Source organism: Canis aureus, chromosome 15 (assembly GCF_053574225.1).
Source record: "Canis aureus isolate CA01 chromosome 15, VMU_Caureus_v.1.0, whole genome shotgun sequence".
Classification (NCBI taxonomy): Eukaryota; Metazoa; Chordata; class Mammalia; order Carnivora; family Canidae; genus Canis; species Canis aureus.
In genome coordinates this window covers 11791394-11812580 of record NC_135625.1, presented here as the reverse complement: position 1 = coordinate 11812580, position 21187 = coordinate 11791394, and the positions used below count along the sequence as shown (strand labels likewise).

Genomic DNA, 21187 nt, shown 5'->3' with positions numbered 1-21187 from the left:
TTTTTATCTATAAATTTAATGTTTAGGCTTTTTTCTTTATATTTAAACTTCTGTTGTGAAGAGTTTTGTGGACTTCATTAATCTGATTTAGACACCTCAGTGTTTGCAGAAGAAATCCCACATACCTATATCGAATTCTTCAAGAATAGGAAGGGAGAGAAATCACAGAGGAATTGGATATGAAATCCTGGGGCTGTTTGGGGCACTTGCCAAAATAAGGGTAACTCCCTTTTGGATTGGTACTAATTTTGTTTCTAATTCTTCTTTATTTTTAAATAATAAGGTGAACTTTTTACAACATGGCGAGACAAATAGTACAAAAATTGTTTTGCTCTCCTGTTAATCTCCACTCAAAACTGTGTTCATTGACATTCAGAGACTACACACTCTGGTCTCATCCATCTGCTAGTGAAATCTCTTTCTATCACATGAAGTGTCAAGCTGTTCTAACCTTTTCTACTTCCCCACAATGTGTGTGTATTTGTGTGTGTGTGTGTGTGTGTGTGTGTGTGTATGTGGTGGGGGAAGAAATGGTTTCCTGTACTAACAATTGCTATGGAAGCAAGGAGGTGTCCACATTCCTTTTTTGCCTCTGGGGCAGATGAGGTGAGCCATAATCTTCTCAAGAAGGCCAGTTCCTATGGTCAGTATTAAAGTTAGCAGACTAAAATAAATAAATAAATAAATAAATAAATACATAAATACACAAATAAAAAAATAAAGTTAGCAGCCTAGATCACTCTCTAAACATAAAATTACTTCACATAGGAACTTCATAATTATCACATGTACCGTATGTTATAAACATATGTGCTTTCTAGATAAAATGCACACAGAACTTTCTAAATTTAGAAAAACATGAGATAAATTTCAATGCTGCATAGACCCAAATTGACAATCCTGTACTTAAGTACAATAAATAACAATCCATATTCCAATCTCATTTATTTGTTTCTGCAGAAAGGAAGAGCAAGTTATGTAGAGAGTATTTGAGAGGCTTCGGTATTACAAAAGGAGATTGGGTCAAGAATTTCCAAAAGGAGAAAAGTAGGAGGAAATCTCTGGAATAGAATATAGAATATATATTGGGGGGGGGACACACAGGTGGAGGGAGGCAAACTGAGTCATCTTAGGAGTTGCTCTGAGCCTGGCAGCCCCATACTTAGGCTTCATCTCTCACCAGCAGCTGGTGCACAGTACCTCCTCGATATGTCTTACTGCAAAACATATACATTTAAGCATCTCTGGTTAAGCTCTTAGAAGATATCTAGCAAATTCTGAGACTTATTTTTAATATTAACAGCCATGGTTTTCTGATGTCTTAGCCTAGAAAGCTATCTCTCAAAAAGGTAGTGTGACAAAGCTTTAAAATGCAAAAGTGATTCCTGTAGTCAAAGTAATTTTGAAAACCATATCACAAGCAATCATAGTTCATCTTAATATGGTTAAAGGTATGTCTAGTAATGGTAGACCTGGCATTTATTGAGTGGTTACTCCATGGCATGCACTATTTCATGTGTTAACTCACAATTTAATTTAAATTCCAGTGTAGTTAACATACAGTGACATATTAGTTTTGGGGTGTACAATATAGTGATTAAACAATTCTGTACATGACTCGGTGCTCATCATGACAAGTGCACTGTTTCATCCCCATCACTACTTCACCCGTACCAAGTCCCCTCCCCTCTGGGAACCATCTGTTCTCTAGTGTAAAGAGTCTGGTTTTTGGTTTGTCTTTTTTTTCCCTTTGTTCATTTGTTATGTTTCTTAAATTCCACATATGAGTGAATTCATATGCTATTTGTCTTTCTCTAACCAGCTTATTTCACTTAGCATAATACTCTCTAGCTCCATCCATGTTGCAAATGGCAAGATTTCATTCTTTTTATGGCTGAGTGACATTCTATTGTGTACATATACCACATCTTCTCTATCCATTTATGTATCGATGGGCACTTGGGCTGCTTCCATAATTTGGCTACTGTAGATAATGCTTCCATAAGCATGGGGGTACAGATATCTTTTCAAAGTAGTGTTTTCATATTCTTTGGGTAAATATCCAGTAGTACTATTACCTGCTTAATTCTCCCAAGAATGATTTGAGGGGAATTCTTACTGTCACCCTTTTACAAATGATGGAATTAAAAGAATAAACTTGCCAAAAACCACACAGTGGTAGAGTGAGGATTTGCCTTCCTGGCCTCTCATTTTTCAGTATCTTTCACATTTTTTTTTAATCACGCACCACAGCAAAAAGTAGATTCACATTTGAGTCACTACAAAGCATAAATTAATATCTGAACTCAAAAGCCTTTACAGTAATTTGCTTTACTACATGCAGCGCACTTGGATATTGCCTATTCTATTCTCTTTCACTTCTGAAAACTGTTGAACAACGTTCACTAAATTGGGTTCACAATGAACAGATTTTGACCCACTATTTTAAAAATACAGCTAAAGGGATTGAAGTAAAAACTTAAGCAGATGAAATTTGACAGCAATAAGGTCAATATAGAATGATATGCATGAACATAGTGAGGATTATTATGGGAAGTCTTGGATGGGAAGGAAGGGCTTCTTTTGGTTTGGGGGTAGAAGAAGAGGAAGACTTCACTGGAATTAAATATTCTCTTATTTGTGGAGAGTGGGTTTCTAATCAAGAAACCTCATTTTTATACCCTCCAAGGCAGACTGGATGTGCGTGTTGACCTGATGTCATCTATAAATGCAAAGATACATTCCTGTGTACTGCCATTTTCCTAAGAGTTAGATGAAGAAAAAAAATATTGATTTCTAACTTTTTTTTTCTGTTGGTCTTCTGCAGGGTGTTTTGAGTGCTGTATTAAATGCCTGGGAGGCATTCCCTATGCTTCTCTGATTGCTACCATCCTGCTCTACGCTGGGGTTGCCCTTTTCTGTGGCTGCGGTCATGAAGCACTCTCTGGAACTGTCAACATTCTGCAAACCTACTTTGAGATGGCAAGAACTGCTGGAGATACACTCGACGTCTTTACCATGTAAGTCACTCTAGTATTGCTTCTTACTCTGAGAGTGTATGTTCACATTGCTGGGTGTTGAATAAATAGGGGTCTAGAAGTAAGTGAAGCAGTGTTATAGATGAAGAAATAAATACCCTTAGGTTTTATACATGAGTCAAAAGAACATTGACCTTTACCATGAATACAGGACATATAGCAGAGGATCAGAAGCCAACTGAATCTGGACCTAATTTGCATTTTAATTTGACTGTCAAGTTTTATCAAAAATTCAGTTACCGTTAAATGGAATGCTTGCATATCCTTTGCTCTTCTAATTTGAGCAGAGGCTGTTCTAGTAGAACAGAGCAGGGAACAGAGAACAGGGCCAGGTATAAAAGTAGACTGTGCTGCTAGTTCTTGGAAAATCACCAAAACTCAATGGGTGTTTTCACCTTTTAAAAAATTTTAATTCAAATGAATATGATATCATCTTTCTTTCCCTGCCTCACAGAAGTGGTGTGGACTTCCTAAGAAGTCTTTGTGGATGACTCTTCTGACTTCTGTTAACGAGAAATTTTAAGTAATATTGAGCAGGTTTTTGTAAACATGATTTATGTTTAAAATGTAATTTACTCATAAGGTTCAAACTCCTGAAATTGCTAAACTTTAATATTTTTTGAAAAGTAACTCAAACATAGTCTGGAAGTAAAAGAGTTTTCTGTTCAAATTTCAGTCCCTTATTGCTTAATATCACAGTGAACAGATGTTTAGGATTGAATTTAGCTTCAAATAAATTCCCAATTCAGATTATTAATTTGATGATGCAATCCCCACAAAAAGAAAATAACTTATTTTTGCATTGTATTTGATAATCCCACCTAATAGTAGACTTTCTATTGCATTAGCCACCATAGCATTTATTACCCTTACAACTTCTTGCATTTATTTAATGCTTCTTGGTACTATGCAGTTATAATTATTTCATGTTGCTTTATTTTGTCATTCTAATTAAATTCAAACCTTCTTAATTTATATATACTTTTCCTGGAGTAAGGTGGGTTTAGAGTTACAAATCTGTAGTTAATGTGGCTGGTGAGAGTGACTTTGCTTTTTACTCTCACAACTCCAACAAAATGGTTAATGACATTTCTTATATACTCAGAGCCAGTTCCTACTGAGGTGGTGTAATTACAACCTTGGACCCTAAGCTAAGGCAACATTTGGTCAGCCTGGACAACTTTCTCTGTAGAAGACAACTTTTCTCTGACTCCAATATTGCTAAATTTTTAAATAATCCATCACCTATAGACAGATTATTTTGAGCAAAATATTGCCCACAGATTATATTTGCTATAATTATTAAAAGTTGCTGATTTCTATGTAAATGAAAAGAGAAAAAAGGTACATGTTTCTAGTAAGTAGTTGAACAGGAATTTTCTACTTTGCAGAGTTAAGGGCTTGTATCCTTGGACAGAGTGCATAAAATTTTTAGGAAAGAGAAATATTTATTTGAAATATTTATATTTATCTAAAATACATTGGCATTTAAAATTTGGGAATGATTGGCCATAAAATAAGAAATATGACAAAGTGGGTGTGGGAGACTGAGAACCTCTCCTGACAGTTATTAGGAGGAGAAAGGAGTTGATTTTCCATTCAGTTAAGAACTGAGATCGTTTAAAAACAGTCCTTAACTCTGAAGTATCAATTTAGAGCTTCTTCGATGTCACTGACTAATGGAAATGAATTAATGGAAAATTTTAAAAATCATAACCTAAAAAAGACAAAGAAATTATATCACTTTCCCCGTATTTCCTGATGAACTTTTATTTTACAAATTAGTTTTGAAAAATTACCATTATCCATTAAATTAAATTCTTTAAGCCCTTAGCAGACAGTGTATCAATTTCTGTTACATTAGCTCTATAACATGAATTGATCCTTGAAAGTTTATAAATGGTATTTGTCAACTGGAATGTGATTGAACTATCTGAAAATGCTTTGGATTATTGCAGGTTAGTTTGCAGAGAGCCCTAAGAAAAAGGATATATTTTAATGTGATAAAACTGACATTTTCTTTTTAGTTTTATCTCAGCCCACACTGGACAAAATATGTTTTCACTGTGCATTATTTTAAGCTACCACAGATGTCCTTAAAATCTACAGATTCTCTATATTTAGGCTACATCCAAATTGCTAACTTTAGATATAGAATAGAAGTTTGTAAAAAATCATGAATCTAATAAATGACATGAGATGATTGTATACATCTATCAGAAACCAATTGTCAAGATACTTATTTGACATTTAGACAGCCAACTTTAATATGTCACAGAATTCTACTAGCGCTCTGAAGAAGTAGAGTGTGTGGGAGTTCAGAAGAGAAATCAGAGATCGTATGCTCAGTTCAGTACTTTAACCTTTTCTCTGTCCCATTGGAAGTTAACTGTGAAATTAATTATGCATTTTTGGAATGGGAAGAGTACCATTTTGATTGGAATGAAAGCAAGTGCTCAAATCATCTCTATTTTTATATTTCAAATAACTAAAATTCTTTGTACAAGGCCTTCTAAAGCTAACAAAGGAATTCAGACTCTTTCCCTGTCAGTAAATGGTTCATGAAAACAGAGGGAAGATATGTACCATAAACTGCTAGGCACCATTGGTACCAATGATATGTTCAAAGGTTTGCATACAGGCTTAGAGCAAGTAGAGACTATTCTTTGGGGGAGATTATTTACAAGGATATCAGAGGAATAGATAAGGTGAAGGGAAACGGGGTGTTATATAAGGAAATATAGAATAGAGATGGCTGACAGATGTATTTGCTGGCAATACAACTTGCTTGGAAATAAACTAAGGTAAGTTTGGAAAAGAACGTGTAAGAGAATGGAAAGAGAGCACCTGGTGGCCAATTTTGTCCTGTATAGTCTGTTTTTTTCTCCACAGTTCACATGCTTGGTTCAACCAAATTAGGCACTCCTATTTCATTTACTTATAAAGGTAAAGAAGCCTGTTTACCAGATGTGTGAACTAAAAGATAAAACTGATTGCCTGAGCCTCCACGTCTTCTCCTGTTGTCGTCAGGGTCTGAGGATTATTTCATTCTTGATCTCAGCTTCTCTTTCTCGGTCTCTTCACTGTCTTCTTTCTCTTAACCACATGCACATATCTCAACACGGTCAACACCTGCTAGTCTATGGGAAGAAACATGAAGGATAGGCACAGTGAAAGATGACCGTTTCATTTCACTAATCACCCACCTAGCATGAAAAACTGACTTCTCATAGAAAAGTTTGCATATAAATAATAATATTATAAATACTATAAATAAATATAGGAATAATCTGCATTCTCATGCAACCTCTGTTTTGGACATAAAATTCTCAAGACCATCAGCCTTCACCGGTGGAAGGTGACCGAAGTGTAGTTCCTATGTCTTCAGTTGATGTCATCTGTCAAATCATGCTGTCGTATTCCATTTGAGAAATCGAGACCCCCCCCCATAGAGAGAGCCTAGGGGGAATTTTTCAAAGATTTTTTGACCCATTGATATGTTTTTAAGTATCACTCTCTCCCTCCTCATCAACTTGGTTTCTGAGAAACTTTTCATCCCTTTCAAGTCCATAGTCTTTTGTTGGCTCCAAAATGTTGTGACAATGAGCGTGTGGCCTAGCTTCCCTTAGAGGATATTCTTACACTCCAACTACAACCTTTTTTTTTTTTTTTTAGTTTGGCATCTCCATTCAGGCCCCCACGCTGGCAACAGTTCACTGCCCTGCCACTTTCTGCTATATGATGAGGAGATCATTTTCTGACCTGTGAGTCAGACTTCCTCACACGAGAGCCCCATGGTAAGGGGTTGTTCTGTGTTCCATCAGTTTTATGTGGCTGAGTGAGCAAGAAGCAGGGTACACATTTCGCCTCTGCAGAGCAGATTCATGGAAGACAATAAAATATGGAAACTGGTTAGAAAAGTAGATCTCTCCAAACCTCTAATTTTGCTAAGTGACTTGGCTTCTTGAGTAACTCTCTGGAGGACTGAGCAAGAGACAGTCTTATTCATCAATACATCCCCCTGTAACTTATTAGACAGAGGTTGTATTTGGGTTTTGATAAACTATAATGAGGATCTAGTATCTGGTACCACTGATTTCCAGAGTGAATGTATTTTATTTTCAAAGTTTAATACTGTGACCTGAACTTAATGCATCAAAAACTGAGGTGACTAGGTAATGAATTCTTTGATATTTAATGCACACATAAAAGCTAATCTCTGCCTAAAACAAAAGCAGGCAGTAAGCTCAGATAAAATAGATATATTGGTTTTGCTCTCAACTTCCTGTGTATGTAAATCTCTAAGTCTACTTGTATTTCAGATGTTTATTTCTTGGAACTAAATGAAATAGAAAACAGTCATCAATAGCTTAATGGATGAGAATGAGAAGTGAAAAGAAAGCGGGAATTCACGGGAAGACAAAACCAGGTTTCACAAGCTGGCAGAAATCATAGCAGTATGCAGAGTGCCAAGGGCTTGACAGTCAAACCAGATTGCTGGAGTCTTCCACTTACAAGAATTATGAAGATCAGACAAATTAGTATTGAAGCGAGACTACTGATTAGTCTTGGAGATTCAAAAAGACTTTCAGTCCCATCTAGAACTTATGTTAGAAAACCATACTGACTTCCTAACTTCTGGTATAACAAACAGACAGCATCTCCTTACGCAGTATTTAGCTAGACTAGTAATTCTCACGTGAGTGATAAAAAAACAAACAAGACACCTCACTTATATAAAGCAACATGAACAATGAAACCGAGTATATAAACCAGGAGGACTTTAGGTAGAGAGACAACCGAGTGTTGGATGAGAACACTGGTTCTGGGGTCCAGCTTCCCAGGCTTTGTTTCATGTGGTATCTACCCCTTTCTACTTCTCTTACCTTGGACAAGCTTAACCTGTCAGCCTCAGTTCCTCATCAGTAAAAAGGACTTAACTAATGCTTCCAACTCCCTAAGTTAGGTGGATAATGAGTTGATATTTGAAAACAGTTATAACAGGGCTGCCACCTATGAAGACCACGCACCTGTTTATGAACATGTTTCTGCTTCTGGCAGTGGTGGTGATGGTTTCGATTACAATGACAGCATCTTCCCTGAAGCTGGACCATGATTTTAACGCCCAGTATCATGCTTCCTAAATTGTGTTTGTCCCTGCGCACACCCTACTCACCACAATACTCTAAGCCCTGTGTTACTTGACTAGAGTAGATGTTTCAGCCAAAGTAAACACCAAGAGGAGGTTTCAGACTCAATCAGAGTTCAAAGATCTGATTTCTTTTCTCGTTTCTAACTTCCAGGAATACAGCAATTTTAGAAAACAATATTTACAAATAAGAACAGGATGATTTCATTCAAATAGTATTTGAAAGGTTATCTGATAGAGGAAAACTTGCTTTGCTTTTTGTGATTCAGAGAGAGATTTTGGTTGAATTCCAATTTATAGGGAAATAGTTTTTGACTCAGTGTAAAGAACTTTCCAAAAGTCAAGAGTTTTCTAAGGAGTCCTTGGTCTGCCTTGGAATATACTGATTTGCCTGTCAGTGAAGGTATTCAGATAAGACTGGTAATGAACTTTCAGTTCTGAGATGTTTACAACTTGTAATTCACTTGCTAAACCTTAGCCTTTATTCAAGAGCAGCCTAGTGTTTTTGCCTGTTTTGCAAATTGGGTTATCGTGAACGCCAAGTATGGAAATATATTCAAGACATTGTTTTTATTATATTTCTATGTTTTTGTTTTCAGATATGCAGATATCAGTTTTCAGGCTAATCTTTTGTTTGATTTGTCTTTTAATGAATTCATTCAGCAAAAAATAGTGGGTCATACTATGTGCCAATTACTGTGCTAATCCTTAGTGATCCAGAGTAGAACAAGAGAGATTGATTTTCCTCAAACACTCACATGGGAAAAGATATGGTAGCAAAGTGCCATCCATATCAGACAAAACAGATAGGAATTTAAGAATGGTTGAGCTAATTTGTAGGATGCATCAGGTTAAGAAATAGAGGGAATGGAAAAGTGACAATAATTTATATTATAGGGCATGAGAATAGAAGAATATATCAAATGAACCAGAATGGAGAAAGTAAAAAGAGAATTAAGTATATATAAATAGTTATAAGTATGTATACATAAGTAGTTATAAGTACATATAAAATTATGTCCCTATTCACATTTATACCAAAAGACTTTGAGACGAATTGAAAATTAAAATCTAAGAATAAACTAACTTATAGAAGCTAGAAGAAAACTAGATAAAGATTTCATGTATTATGGGGCAAGAAGTAACTAAGAAATAGATCACAAAGGAAAATATATAGAGATTTGATATAATATAAATTAAATTTTACTCATTGAAGTATTATTTTTAAAAAAATAAAAGACACACAAAAGAGAGAAATATATTTACCACTTACATGACAAAGAGTCCTAATTTTAATAAAGACAGAGTTAATTAAAAAACAAAAGGATTCATTTTGCTGTAGAAAAATTGGCAAAATATAAAAACATATTTCATTGATGAATACAAATGGTCAATAGCTTGTAAATATATGTTCATCCACACTACTAAACTAAGAAAATTAGTTAAAATGATACTACTGTTTTTATGATCAAAGTATCAGAAAAATTAAGTGATAATACTTGTATTGGAAAACAGAATAAACCCTCTTACTTGTTATCAGTGCATTTTATTTTGGTTCAGTCATGGTGGATACCACTTTGACAATAAATTCCTTACAAAGATTTATCTGAAATAACCATTATTACCATGCTGATTGTAAGAATGATGCATTAGCTTCTTATTGCTGCTGTAACAAATCACAACAAATTTAGTGGATTAAAAAAAACACAAATTTATTACTTGGGTTTGCTTTTTTTTTTTTTTTCTTTTCTTTACAGTTCTGGATATCAGAAGTCTGAAATGAGTCTTACTGGGTTTATTGAAATAGGCTGAAATCAAGGTATTGGCAGGATTGTGCTCCATCTGGAAGCTCTAGGGGAGAATCTGTATTTTTACTTCTTCCAGCTTCTAGAGGCCACCTGCATTCCTTGGCTCGTAGCCCCCTTCCTTCTTCAAAGCCAACACCGTAGCAGCCTCTGATCTCTCTCTGAATCTGACTCTGACTCTTCTGCATCTTCCTTTCACTTATTAGGACTTACGATTATAATGTATAATATATACTATATCCTGTAAACACAGCATAAGCTTCAAATCTCAAATTATTAATTTAGTCACAGTTTCCAAGTCTCATTGACCAAGATAACATATTCACAGGTTCTGGAGATTAGATACAGACATCTTTGAGGTGACCATTATCCTTTCTTAAACATTAAACAAAAGTAGTAGAAAATTGGTAAAATATATCGTGATACCTTCAAATGATAGAATGTCCCATAATCTTAGAAAATATGTTGATAAAATTATATAGCATTTAAAATATTCATAGTATATTGGCCAAAAATGAAGTTTGTGAAGCAGTATATAATAATCATAACTTTGGGAATTAATTATAATTCCTATGGGGAAAAAACTGGAAGAATAAATAGTGAATAATCTGATATTCTGGATTTAATTTTATTTTTCTCTACAATAGATGTATATTGCTTTTAATTCATAAAATAGTTGTTTATAGAAACGTCAAATTTTAAAGTTCTTATTCAGAAAAGAGGGTAAGTACTTTCAAGAATTCCTTAAGAAGTAGGATAATACAGATTGTTCTTTGGAAAGTGAAAGTAGTAAAACAAAGACTTCTTATGGAATCTATTTCATCATATTATGGACATAATCAATGACTCCATGATTAAAGGGGTCATTAGTGCATTTTGTTGACATATCATTAACAGAAAATTCATTTTTTTAGATGAGAAGAATTTAATTTCTAATGTTGTATTTAAAGTTCTTTGTTAAGTTCATATATTGCATGTTGTGAAAGAGGAATTCAGCCAGTATGGTAATGTCATATATATCATAATTTAAATATATTGATGATTTAAAATTTTTAAATGCATTTGGACGGTAATGTTAGTAAATGTCCATCTTCAGGTTGTTTGAAAAAAACTTTATATAAGAATATTTGAATGTCTGGAAATGTCAGTTACTTGTGGCATAGCACGTGACAGGCTCAATAATGGCCCCAAAAGATATCTAGAACTTCATCCTTGGAACCTGAGACTATTATTACTTTATGTGCAAAACAGAGTTGAAGTTGTGATTAAGTCTGTGATTAGGTCTGGAAATGGGACACTCCCTCACCTCAAGAGAGTAGGGTGATATATTCAAATTACTGGAAGAAGGAAACCATCAACCAAGAATACTGTCTCTGCCAAATTATCCTTCAAAAATGAAGAAGAAATTTTTAAATGTCCCAGATACATAAAAGCTGAGAGATGTTACCACCATTAGACTTGTCATACAAGAAATGCTAAAGAGAGCCCCTCAAATTTGAGATGAAAGGATGTTAAATGGTGACAAAAAAGCCTATGAAAGTATAAAACTTATTGGTAAATGTATATTTATAGACAAATACAGAATGCTGTAATACTGTAATGTATGTAAATCATTTTTAATTCTGGCATAGAAGTTAAAAGACAAAGGTATAAAAAACACTTTGAAAAATGAAAGTGTGTTAACAGATACATAAACATAATATTAAAAGGTGTACCTTGTGACATCAATAACATAAAGTGTGTAAATTGGGAAAGTAGTCTTAGAGTATTTATTTTCAATTGCAGTTAAATTGTTATCAACTTAAAATAGATAGTTAAGTATGAGATGTTTTATGTAAGACCTATGATAACCTCAAAGACAATACCTTCAGAAGGTATACAAAAGAAAACAAGAAAGGAATCAAAACATGTGCAAAAAATCTACAAAATAGAAAGGAAGACGAGAGGCAGAGACAAAAAAGCTACACAAGAGACAGAAAACAATTCAAGACAGCAATTAAGAAGTCCTTCCCTACCAATAATAATTTTAAAGATAAATGGATTAAACTCCCCAGTCAAAAGACATAGAGTGACTGAATGGATAATAAGTAAGATCCAAATATACGTGGTCTACAGGAGAATTGTTTTAGATTTGCAGACACACATAAGTTAAAAGTAAAGCTTGAGAAAAGATATTCCATGCAAAAGACAACCAAGAGAAAGGAGTGATGGCCATACTTTTATCAATCAAAATAGACTTTAAGTCAAAAACTGTCAAAAGAAACAAAGGAAGATATTATATAATGATAAGTGAGCCAATTCACCAGGAATATATGTATGCACGCGACATAAGAGCACCCAAATATATGAAGCAAATATTGACAGGCCTGAAGAGAGGAATAGATGGCATCACAATAGCAGTAGAGGAATTCAATATTCTACTTTCTCTACTGGCTAGAACAACCAGGCAGAAGACTTGAACAATGGAGGACTTGGAACAAATGGGCCTAATAGATTTATCCAGAACATTTTACCTGACAGTAGCAGAATACACATTCTTCTTGAGTGCTCATAGGACATCATCCAGGATCGATCCCATGTTAGATCATAAAACCAATTTTAGCAAATTTAAGAGGCATGAATTCATATTGGTATCATCTCATTTACAATAGAATCAAGAAGAATAAAATACATAGGAATGAATTTAACCAAGGTGGTGAAGTAATTTAAAGAAGCCACAAATAAATGTAATGACATCTCATGTTTGTAGATTGGAAGAAATAATATTGTTAAACTATGCATATTACCCAAAGTAATAGATTGTATGCAATTCTTATCAAAATCCAAATGGAATTTGTTAAAGAAATAGATGAGACAATCCTAAAATTTATATGGAATCATAAAGGACCCCAGATAACCAAAACAATTTTGAGAAAGATGAATAAACCTGGAAGTTTCACACTTCCTGATTTCAAAACATAGTACAAAGCTGCAGTAATCAAAACAGTGTAGTAGTGACACAGGAGACAAATGAACTAATGGAACAGAATAGAGTACAGAAGGAAAACCGTGTATATATAGGCAAAATTATTTTCAATATGGGTGCCAAAACACAATAGGGAAAGGATAGTCTCCTCAATAAATGGTGCTGGGAAAACTGGATATTCACTTGGACAACAATGAAGTTGGACCTTTATCTTACACTATCCACAAAAATCAATTCAAAGTGGATGAAAGAACTAAATGTAAGATGTAAAATTATAAAAATCCCAGAAGAAAATAGAGGGAAAAACTTCATAATATTGCCATTTGCGATGATTTCTTGGATGTCATTGCACCAAAGCACAAGCACAATAGCAAAAATAGACAAGTAAATTTGAATACATCAAATGTAAAAGCTTCTGTGCCGCAAAGGAAATACTTAACAGGGTGAAAAGGCAACCTACGGAATGGGAGAAAGGATTTGCGAGCCATATATGCAATAAGAGGTTAATATTCAAACTATATAGGAACTCCTACAACTCAATAGCAAATAAATAAATAAATAAATAATAAATAACTTGAGTTAAAATGGGCAAAGGACTTAAATAGACATTTCTCCAAAGAAGACATACAATTAGCCAACAGGTATATGAAAAGATGCTCAACATCACTCATCATCTAGGAAATGTAAATCAAAAGCCGCAATGAGATATCACCTAATAACAGTCAGGATGACAGTTATATTAAAAACAAACTGAACAAAATATGATCCATCAATCCCACTTCCAGCTATTTATCCAAATGATTTGAAATCAAGATCTCAAAGAAAGATTTGCTTTCCCATGTTAACTGCAGCATTATTCACGATAAATAACATGTGGACATTACCTATATATCCATCTACAGATGAATGGATAAAGAAAAGGAATGGGGGTCATGTCATGTGTTTTTGCCTCCATAAAAACTAATAAAACATGGATAGTCCCCATCACAGCTTAAGATTTCAAAACAGCTTCTCAGGTAGTTTCTGAAATTGCTGATGTGTTTTTTATTTTATTTTTATCTTTTACTGAAGTTGAATAGGATCTACATATATATCTAACTCTGAGCTGGAAAATCCATTCACCTCCTCCTCAATAATATGCTGGTTTTAAGTGCTTAGGAAGAAGCAGCCATTGCCCAACTTTAAGCAATGACATTGAGAGAGATGATATGCACTAGCAACTTGTCTGCGTTACTGTCAAACTGTATTCGAATAGCCTGGAACATACAAGTGCATTAGACAATATCCACATTAGTTTAAAATAGTCCTTACAGTTACAGAAATACCAAAGAAGTAAAGCAATAGAGTGACTGTGGGAGTTTCTTGGGTGTGCTGCCGCAAACTTGGTGGCTGAAAACAACAGGACCTTTTTGTCTCACAGTTGGGGAGGCCAGAAGTCTAAAGCCAAGGCTTCAGCAGAGCTGCCTTCGCTCCTGAGACCCTAGGGAAGATTCTGTTCTTGCCTCTCCCAGGCTCACTTTGTGCAGGTGTTCCTTGATTTGAGGCCCCATCGCTCAAGTCTCTGCCTTCACTGTACCTTCTTCTTTTCGGAGGGTCTCTCTCAAAAGTCCCTGTGCCCATCTCTCATAAAGATACCTGTGGCTGTCTGTAGGGCGCACCCGAGTATTCCAGGATAAGTTTCTCCTCTCAAGATCTTTAACCTATCATCATGTTCACCATAGAAGGTAAAATTCATTCTTTGCCATATAAGGTAATATTTAGAGGTTTCAGGGATTAGGAAGTGAATATATTTGGAAGGAAGCATTTTTTTTAAACCTACCACAGTCACCGCTGTTCTTTTTTGCTCTTGAAACAATTGCTACCTCTAAAAGCTTTTTCTAATTATGAAAATGTTAAAAACATCTAGTGATACATGAACACAGTAAATAAAACTATATAGTTCTTTTTGGAGGCCTTTTAAAACAATTTTGCATAGCACTTTATTCATTTTAGGTTCTTATTTAAATTCCAGTTAGTTAACATGCAGTGTAACGTTAATTTTGGGTGTACATATAGGGATTCAACACTTCTATACTTGGTGCTCATCATGATAAAGGTACTCTTAATCCCCCTCAAAGGTGGTCTTTTTTAAAAAATATCTTATTTATTTATTTATTCATGAGGGACACAGAGAGGCAGAGACATAGGCAGAGGGAGAAGGAGGCTCCCTTGGGGAGCCCGATGCGGGACTCCCTTTTAAGGCAGACACTCAACCACTGAGTCATCCAGGTGCCCCTAAAGGTGGTCTTTTTTTTTTTTTTAAGAGTTTTAAATTTATTTATTCATGAAAGACACACACACAGATAGAGAGGCAGAGGCACAGGCAGAGGGAGAAGCAGGCTCCATGCAGGGAACCTGACGTGGGACTCAATCTCAGGTCTCCAGGATCAAGCCCTGGGCCGAAGGTGGTGCTAAACCTCTGAGCCACCTGGGCTGCCCTAAAGGTGGTCTTTTTAATAAATGATGTTAGGACAACTAGAAAGCCTTTACTTTATTCTTTTTTCTCCTTTTTATTGATTTGACTTTTGAACTTTTTAACTTTATAAGTAATATGTGAATACCTGGAGTTTTATCCAAGCAAGTCCCTGACATCATATCATGTCACCCCAAAATACTCCAATATGTGTCTGCAGGAGAGGATTTGTAGAAATTAGTATACAAATAATGCTACGATAACACTGGACAAAATTAACAATACCACTTCACTCTTTGATATTGTAACTAATATGAACCTATAAAATAGAGATGCTCCTAACCTCCCCAGCCCTCAGAGAAGCATCCATGTCTCAGAGTTTTCAAGTGTTATAGACAGCCATTTTGAAAAAGGTGAAATTAGATCTAATTCTTGCACTACCCAAAGAATAAACACCAAATTGATCAGAAGTCTAAGTGTAATAAAATAGAATGATGCACATGCTAGAAGAAAACATGAGTGAATACCTCTATATCCTCTATAGCCTCTATAATGGCTTATAACTATAACTAAAATTTCAGTATAAAAAAAGAAGACAGATAACTTTGAGTTATCTGTTTGCCATAAGTCAAATCAAAAAGCAGATGGCAAACTAGGAGAAAGTATTAACAACATGTGTTATAGGTAAAACCCAAATATCCCTAATATGCAAAAGTCTTTTTAAGATTGAAGTGAAAATAGGACCACAAGTCTTATAGATAAGTGAGCAAAAGACAGGACAGTTCACAAGAAGATAAATGTTGCCCATGATTATATAAAAGGATGTTGCATTTCACTCTAAGATAAATACAGCAAAACTATGATACCAGTTATCACCCATCAGTTAACAATAATTCAAAAGCTTGACGGTATACACTTCTGTTGAGGCTGTAGAGAAATAGTCTCATACATCGCTGTTTGGGATGCAGAAATGGTACAACCCTTATGGAGAGGCATTTGGCAGTTTCTAACAAAGCTACATGCCTTCACTTTCAACTCCATCCTCCTACCCTAAGGATACATTATCAATTATTTTAATACATTCATGCAAGATTATTCATTGGAGGATTATTTGTAATTGCAAAATATTGGTAACCGTCTAAATATGCAAGCATAGAATTTTGGGTAAATAAATAATACATATATATACACTAGGACTACCTTGCAGCTGTTGAAAAGAATGAAGATCTCTGTGAACTGATATGGAGTAATTTTAGAGAATGTTATTGACTGATAAAAGTTAAGTGCAAAAGAGCGTATGTATATACTACCTTCTAAGTAAAAATGAAAGGAAGACAGGAATATGTATACATACATACACACACGCTTGCCTTTATATAAAAACAACACGAGAAGGATAACATGAAAACAAGAAAGATATTGGAAGGGTTAGGGAAGGTCATGACACTTCTCTGGGAGTATCTTTTTATATAGATTTGATTCCTGGAAGCATGTTAATGTTCTCTACGTTTAGAAACGAAGTTAAGTCAATATGGATGGGATGGGGGACCTAAAACTGAAACAAACTGAAACAAATAGACCCCCACTGCATGAATGAATGAGCATGAGCACAATGAAGAGAAGAAGAAAAAATTCACTAATCCAAGTAATTTAGAAACAGAGATTTGACTATACACTCCTAGTCTTAGGTGGAGGGGGAGGGGAGTTGCAAACATCCTGCATTCTTTTTAAGTAGGTTTGATTTTTTTGGAATACTTAAGATGAAATAATTGTGAAATAATTTTTAGATTTATTATGAATTGAATAAAAGAATGTATGTGTTATTCTTGGGAAATAAGATTCTCACTAAGGAGGAAGGTCATACAAATATAGACTGGGGGAAGGCAATAAAAAAATCCTGTGGATTGGACTTGGAAATATCTATGGAATTGATTATATTTGGAAATACTACTGTGAACTTAAGATTTCTAAAATATGTGCATGTTTGATATGCAGACACATGTGCATGTGTACATGTATGTGCATATATATGTAGATACGTGAATGAACATGTTTGTGTAATTGTATATGTGAATGTGTGTGTATAAATGCATGTACTTCCTATCTTGGTACACTGAAAAGACCAAGAGGCAAAGACACCACAGCAGCAATGAGCATCCACATCTTATTCTCCAAGACTACTGCTCATAAGAACCAGGGTTTGGCAAAGAGATGCCTAATTTGAGGGTTGAGGGATGTATATACAAAAGGAGATTTGGTCCTCTTGCCATGTGAGAAAGTAGAGAATACTTTACAAAAAATGATGGACATGTGTCACAAGGATACAGGAGCCAGCATTGGGAATGCCCACTGACCACCTGTAGATCAATTTGAGCACCAAAATAATTATAGTAGTGGCTTACAAACTTTCAGAGAAAAAAGCAGACATCATTAGTCCATATCATTAATAGACAAATAAATTAAAAAAATAAATAACAAGGGGGAGAAGAGAGGGTTCTTGCCTACATCAGGATATCTAGTGCCAAAAGGTAAATGTCAATGAATATTACAGTGAGAAAATTAGCATCGTGGGCGCACCTCAGGGGCTCAGTCGGTTAAGCATCTGCCATCAGCCCAGGTCATGATCCCAGGGTCCTGGGATCCAGCCCCACGTTGGGCTCCCTGTTCAGCAGGAAGTCTGCTTCTCCATCTGCCTCTACCTGCCGCCCGTACCCCCCACCCCAGCTTGTGCTCTCCCTCTCTTTGTCAAATAAATAAATAAAATAAAATAAGAAAAAATGAGCATTTGTTAACACAATAGGAAGATTGGATTAGTCAAGATCCATCAACGACTGCTAACACGGACTGGAAGTTGTAATGAAGAACAGGATGTTTGCATGGTCCTTAAGTGTCTCTTCACAAATCACTTATTAGCTACAAGGGGAACAATAGCAATTGCACAGTACAGAAATTCAACATCATCTTGACTAGATGATTCAAATCAGCATCACTACCGAGAGGCAGATGAACCTTTATTGTATTCCAGCCATGAATGAATCATCTGAATCTAATCATGAGGAAAGACCAAACTCAGAATGAAAAGCATTCTATCTAATAAGAAGGAAGTAGGATTTACTCCCCAATGGTGTCAATTTCATAAAGACAAAGAGGCTGTGGAAGTGTTCCTGGTTAAAAGAAAGTAAACAGATGTGGCAGATAAATTCAGGACTTACCTCTAGACTGGATCCCATATAGGGAGGTAAGATGCCATAAAGTGCATCCTTAGGTCAGTCCGATGGGTAGAGCTGGAATACAATAATAGATTGGACGCAAGTATTAGATCAATATTAGATTTCCTGAAGTCAGTAACTATACTGTGGAGGACTTCTCTATGTTCAGATGTAATTATTCCAGAGACAGAGAGAACACAAGAAAACAATAAAGTAAATAGGTAAAATATTATGAAATAGGAAAAAGATGTATAGGTTTTCTTCATACTATTCATTTTCTGCAACTTCTTTCATAAATTTGAAATTATTTCTAAATAAACATAAAATACATCACTTTAATGGAGAAGCCCATTGAACCAAATTCTTCAAAGTCCCATCTAAAAGTTGAAATCCTCAGATTCTTTAATGTGCATGATGAACTTACAAATTTATGTCATCTGCCTCATTGCCTTTGACAAGTAAAACTGTGCAATATTTAGATTTTTCAGACAGTGAAAATCACTCACTAAACAATTGCCCTGGTACAATGAATGTTAACAGACTCTTCTTGCTTTTATTTATATGCAACAAATTCACTTATGACATGACATGTATTCTTTTAAAGATATTCTCATAGCATCAAGAGTGTCTAAATCTCCATCAACATGATCATGCTTTCTCATCTCTCATTTGTCCCCTTGGAAACAGTCAACAGTGTATCTCGATCATTCATACTCTAATGATGAGAGGAAAGAGAAAAAAAATCAAACTTGACAATGTAAAATAAAGAGACATTTTCTTGCAAATGGCTAGCGAGATTATGAAAACGAAACACTGGCTAAGATATACCTCTTCACAAACTGTGGGTACACAAGTAGTTTTGTTTCTAGAAGTAGCAAAATGGTTCAATCATGTTTTTTCATTCCAAAGGGCTTTGGGGTTCCCATTTAATATCCAGAATAACAGAAACATCCATCTGCAATTTATAGACAATATATGTATCTCTCCTCCCGCCAAGCCCCTTAACCTTTAAATACATGAGCACTAAATTGTGAGAAAGGAGAGAATAGCTTCCCATTCCTACATGATATTATACCCAAACTGGGCTCAGGCCTAGCTCCATGTTTGAATTCTGAATCCATTAGTGGTTCTGCTTAAAAGGCTTGATCTTTCAAAACTATAACTTTTCCTTAAAAACATAACTTTTTTCATCATTGACATCATTATTAGCAGAAAATATTAGTGATTGTTTACAGTAAGCGTGGACTAAAACATAATTACAATCGACTATAATAAGAAAAATACGAGGTTGTTTTATTGAAAATGGATTCATCATGAACTCAGAAAGCTTTCTTCTTCTTTTCAAAACCCAGTGGTATATAGATACATCTTTCTATTTGATATTTTGTCATAATTGGAGAAATTATAGGATGATTACCCTATTTATCAAATGGATTTCAGCAAACACCATTAGCAGCATGACCCAGTGATTACCCAGGACTACCTTGACATGAACCGGGGAACAGGAGGAAAGAGGAGGAAGAAAGGTGAAGAGCCCCATCAACAAATACCAGAAGAGGGAGTATAAAATATATATGCAAACATTAGGAATAGAAAGCAAAAATGTTTTTAAGTCCAACCTCCATCATGGATGTACATATTCTGTAGCTGTTGTCCCAAAGGAGCCCTGAACACATAAGACTCCATTGCTGCCAATCAGGCATGAAGAGTTATTGCAATAAATTCCTTTGTCTCTTCCCCCCCAGGATTGACATCTTCAAGTATGTGATCTACGGCATCGCAGCTGCATTCTTTGTGTACGGCATTCTGCTGATGGTGGAAGGTTTCTTCACGACCGGTGCCATCAAAGATCTCTATGGGGATTTCAAAATCACCACTTGCGGCAGATGTGTGAGCGCCTGGGTACGTTATTTGTCGATGTTCAGGGTTTAATGTGGGTTTATTCCAATAGCACACAGGTGTCTGTAGTCGTCTGCCAAGAATTAAAGTATTTTTTTAAAAAACAGTGACATTCCCTCCTGTGATGGCGATCTAAAATCTTAAAAATATTATTTTCTAAGTTAAGATTATTCCGTGTGAAAATTCAGCTGCAAGTTCTCAAATCACATACAGCACAGCTAGTTTTGTTCTAGAGGCAGCAAACCTGGAGATTGATTCAGGATTTTTTTTTTTTTCCCAAAGGGCTTTGGCGTTCCTGCACAATATTTAGAATAACAGAAAGAAATCCATCTGCAATTAGGGACATTATATGTGGCTCTCCTCCTTAAATATATGCCTTTGCATTTTACTGTAAATTAGGGAGAGTGATATAATGTAATTTCTCTTTAATATGACATAGGTAAAAATGATACTATTATATTAAATTACATTTTCAATCCTCACTGATTAAGGTCCCATTCTAGAGCTAATGAAATGCAGACAATGCATCTGTTAAAGCACAAGAGCAATTTAAAAATTAAGAGTAATAGAATTGAAAGTACTTTTATGCAGAATAATGTTCCTATAAAGAAATGTTAGAACTCCCATTATTGGCTAACATGCTTTTCTTAGTTTTCCAATGTTATATAAG

The 21187-nt window shown here is 35.1% G+C and overlaps 1 protein-coding gene across 2 annotated transcripts in view; it reads left to right on the top strand.

Annotated features, from left to right (window-relative positions):
- Positions 1–21187, top strand: part of GPM6A (glycoprotein M6A) — a 331217-nt gene that overhangs the window by 284800 nt on the left and 25230 nt on the right. For both annotated transcript variants that reach the window (XM_077848592.1, XM_077848591.1), the window contains exons 2-3: positions 2828–3020; positions 20364–20520. In XM_077848592.1, the coding sequence (XP_077704718.1) occupies positions 2828–3020; positions 20364–20520 (350 nt within the window). The remainder of the gene's footprint in view (positions 1–2827; positions 3021–20363; positions 20521–21187) is intronic.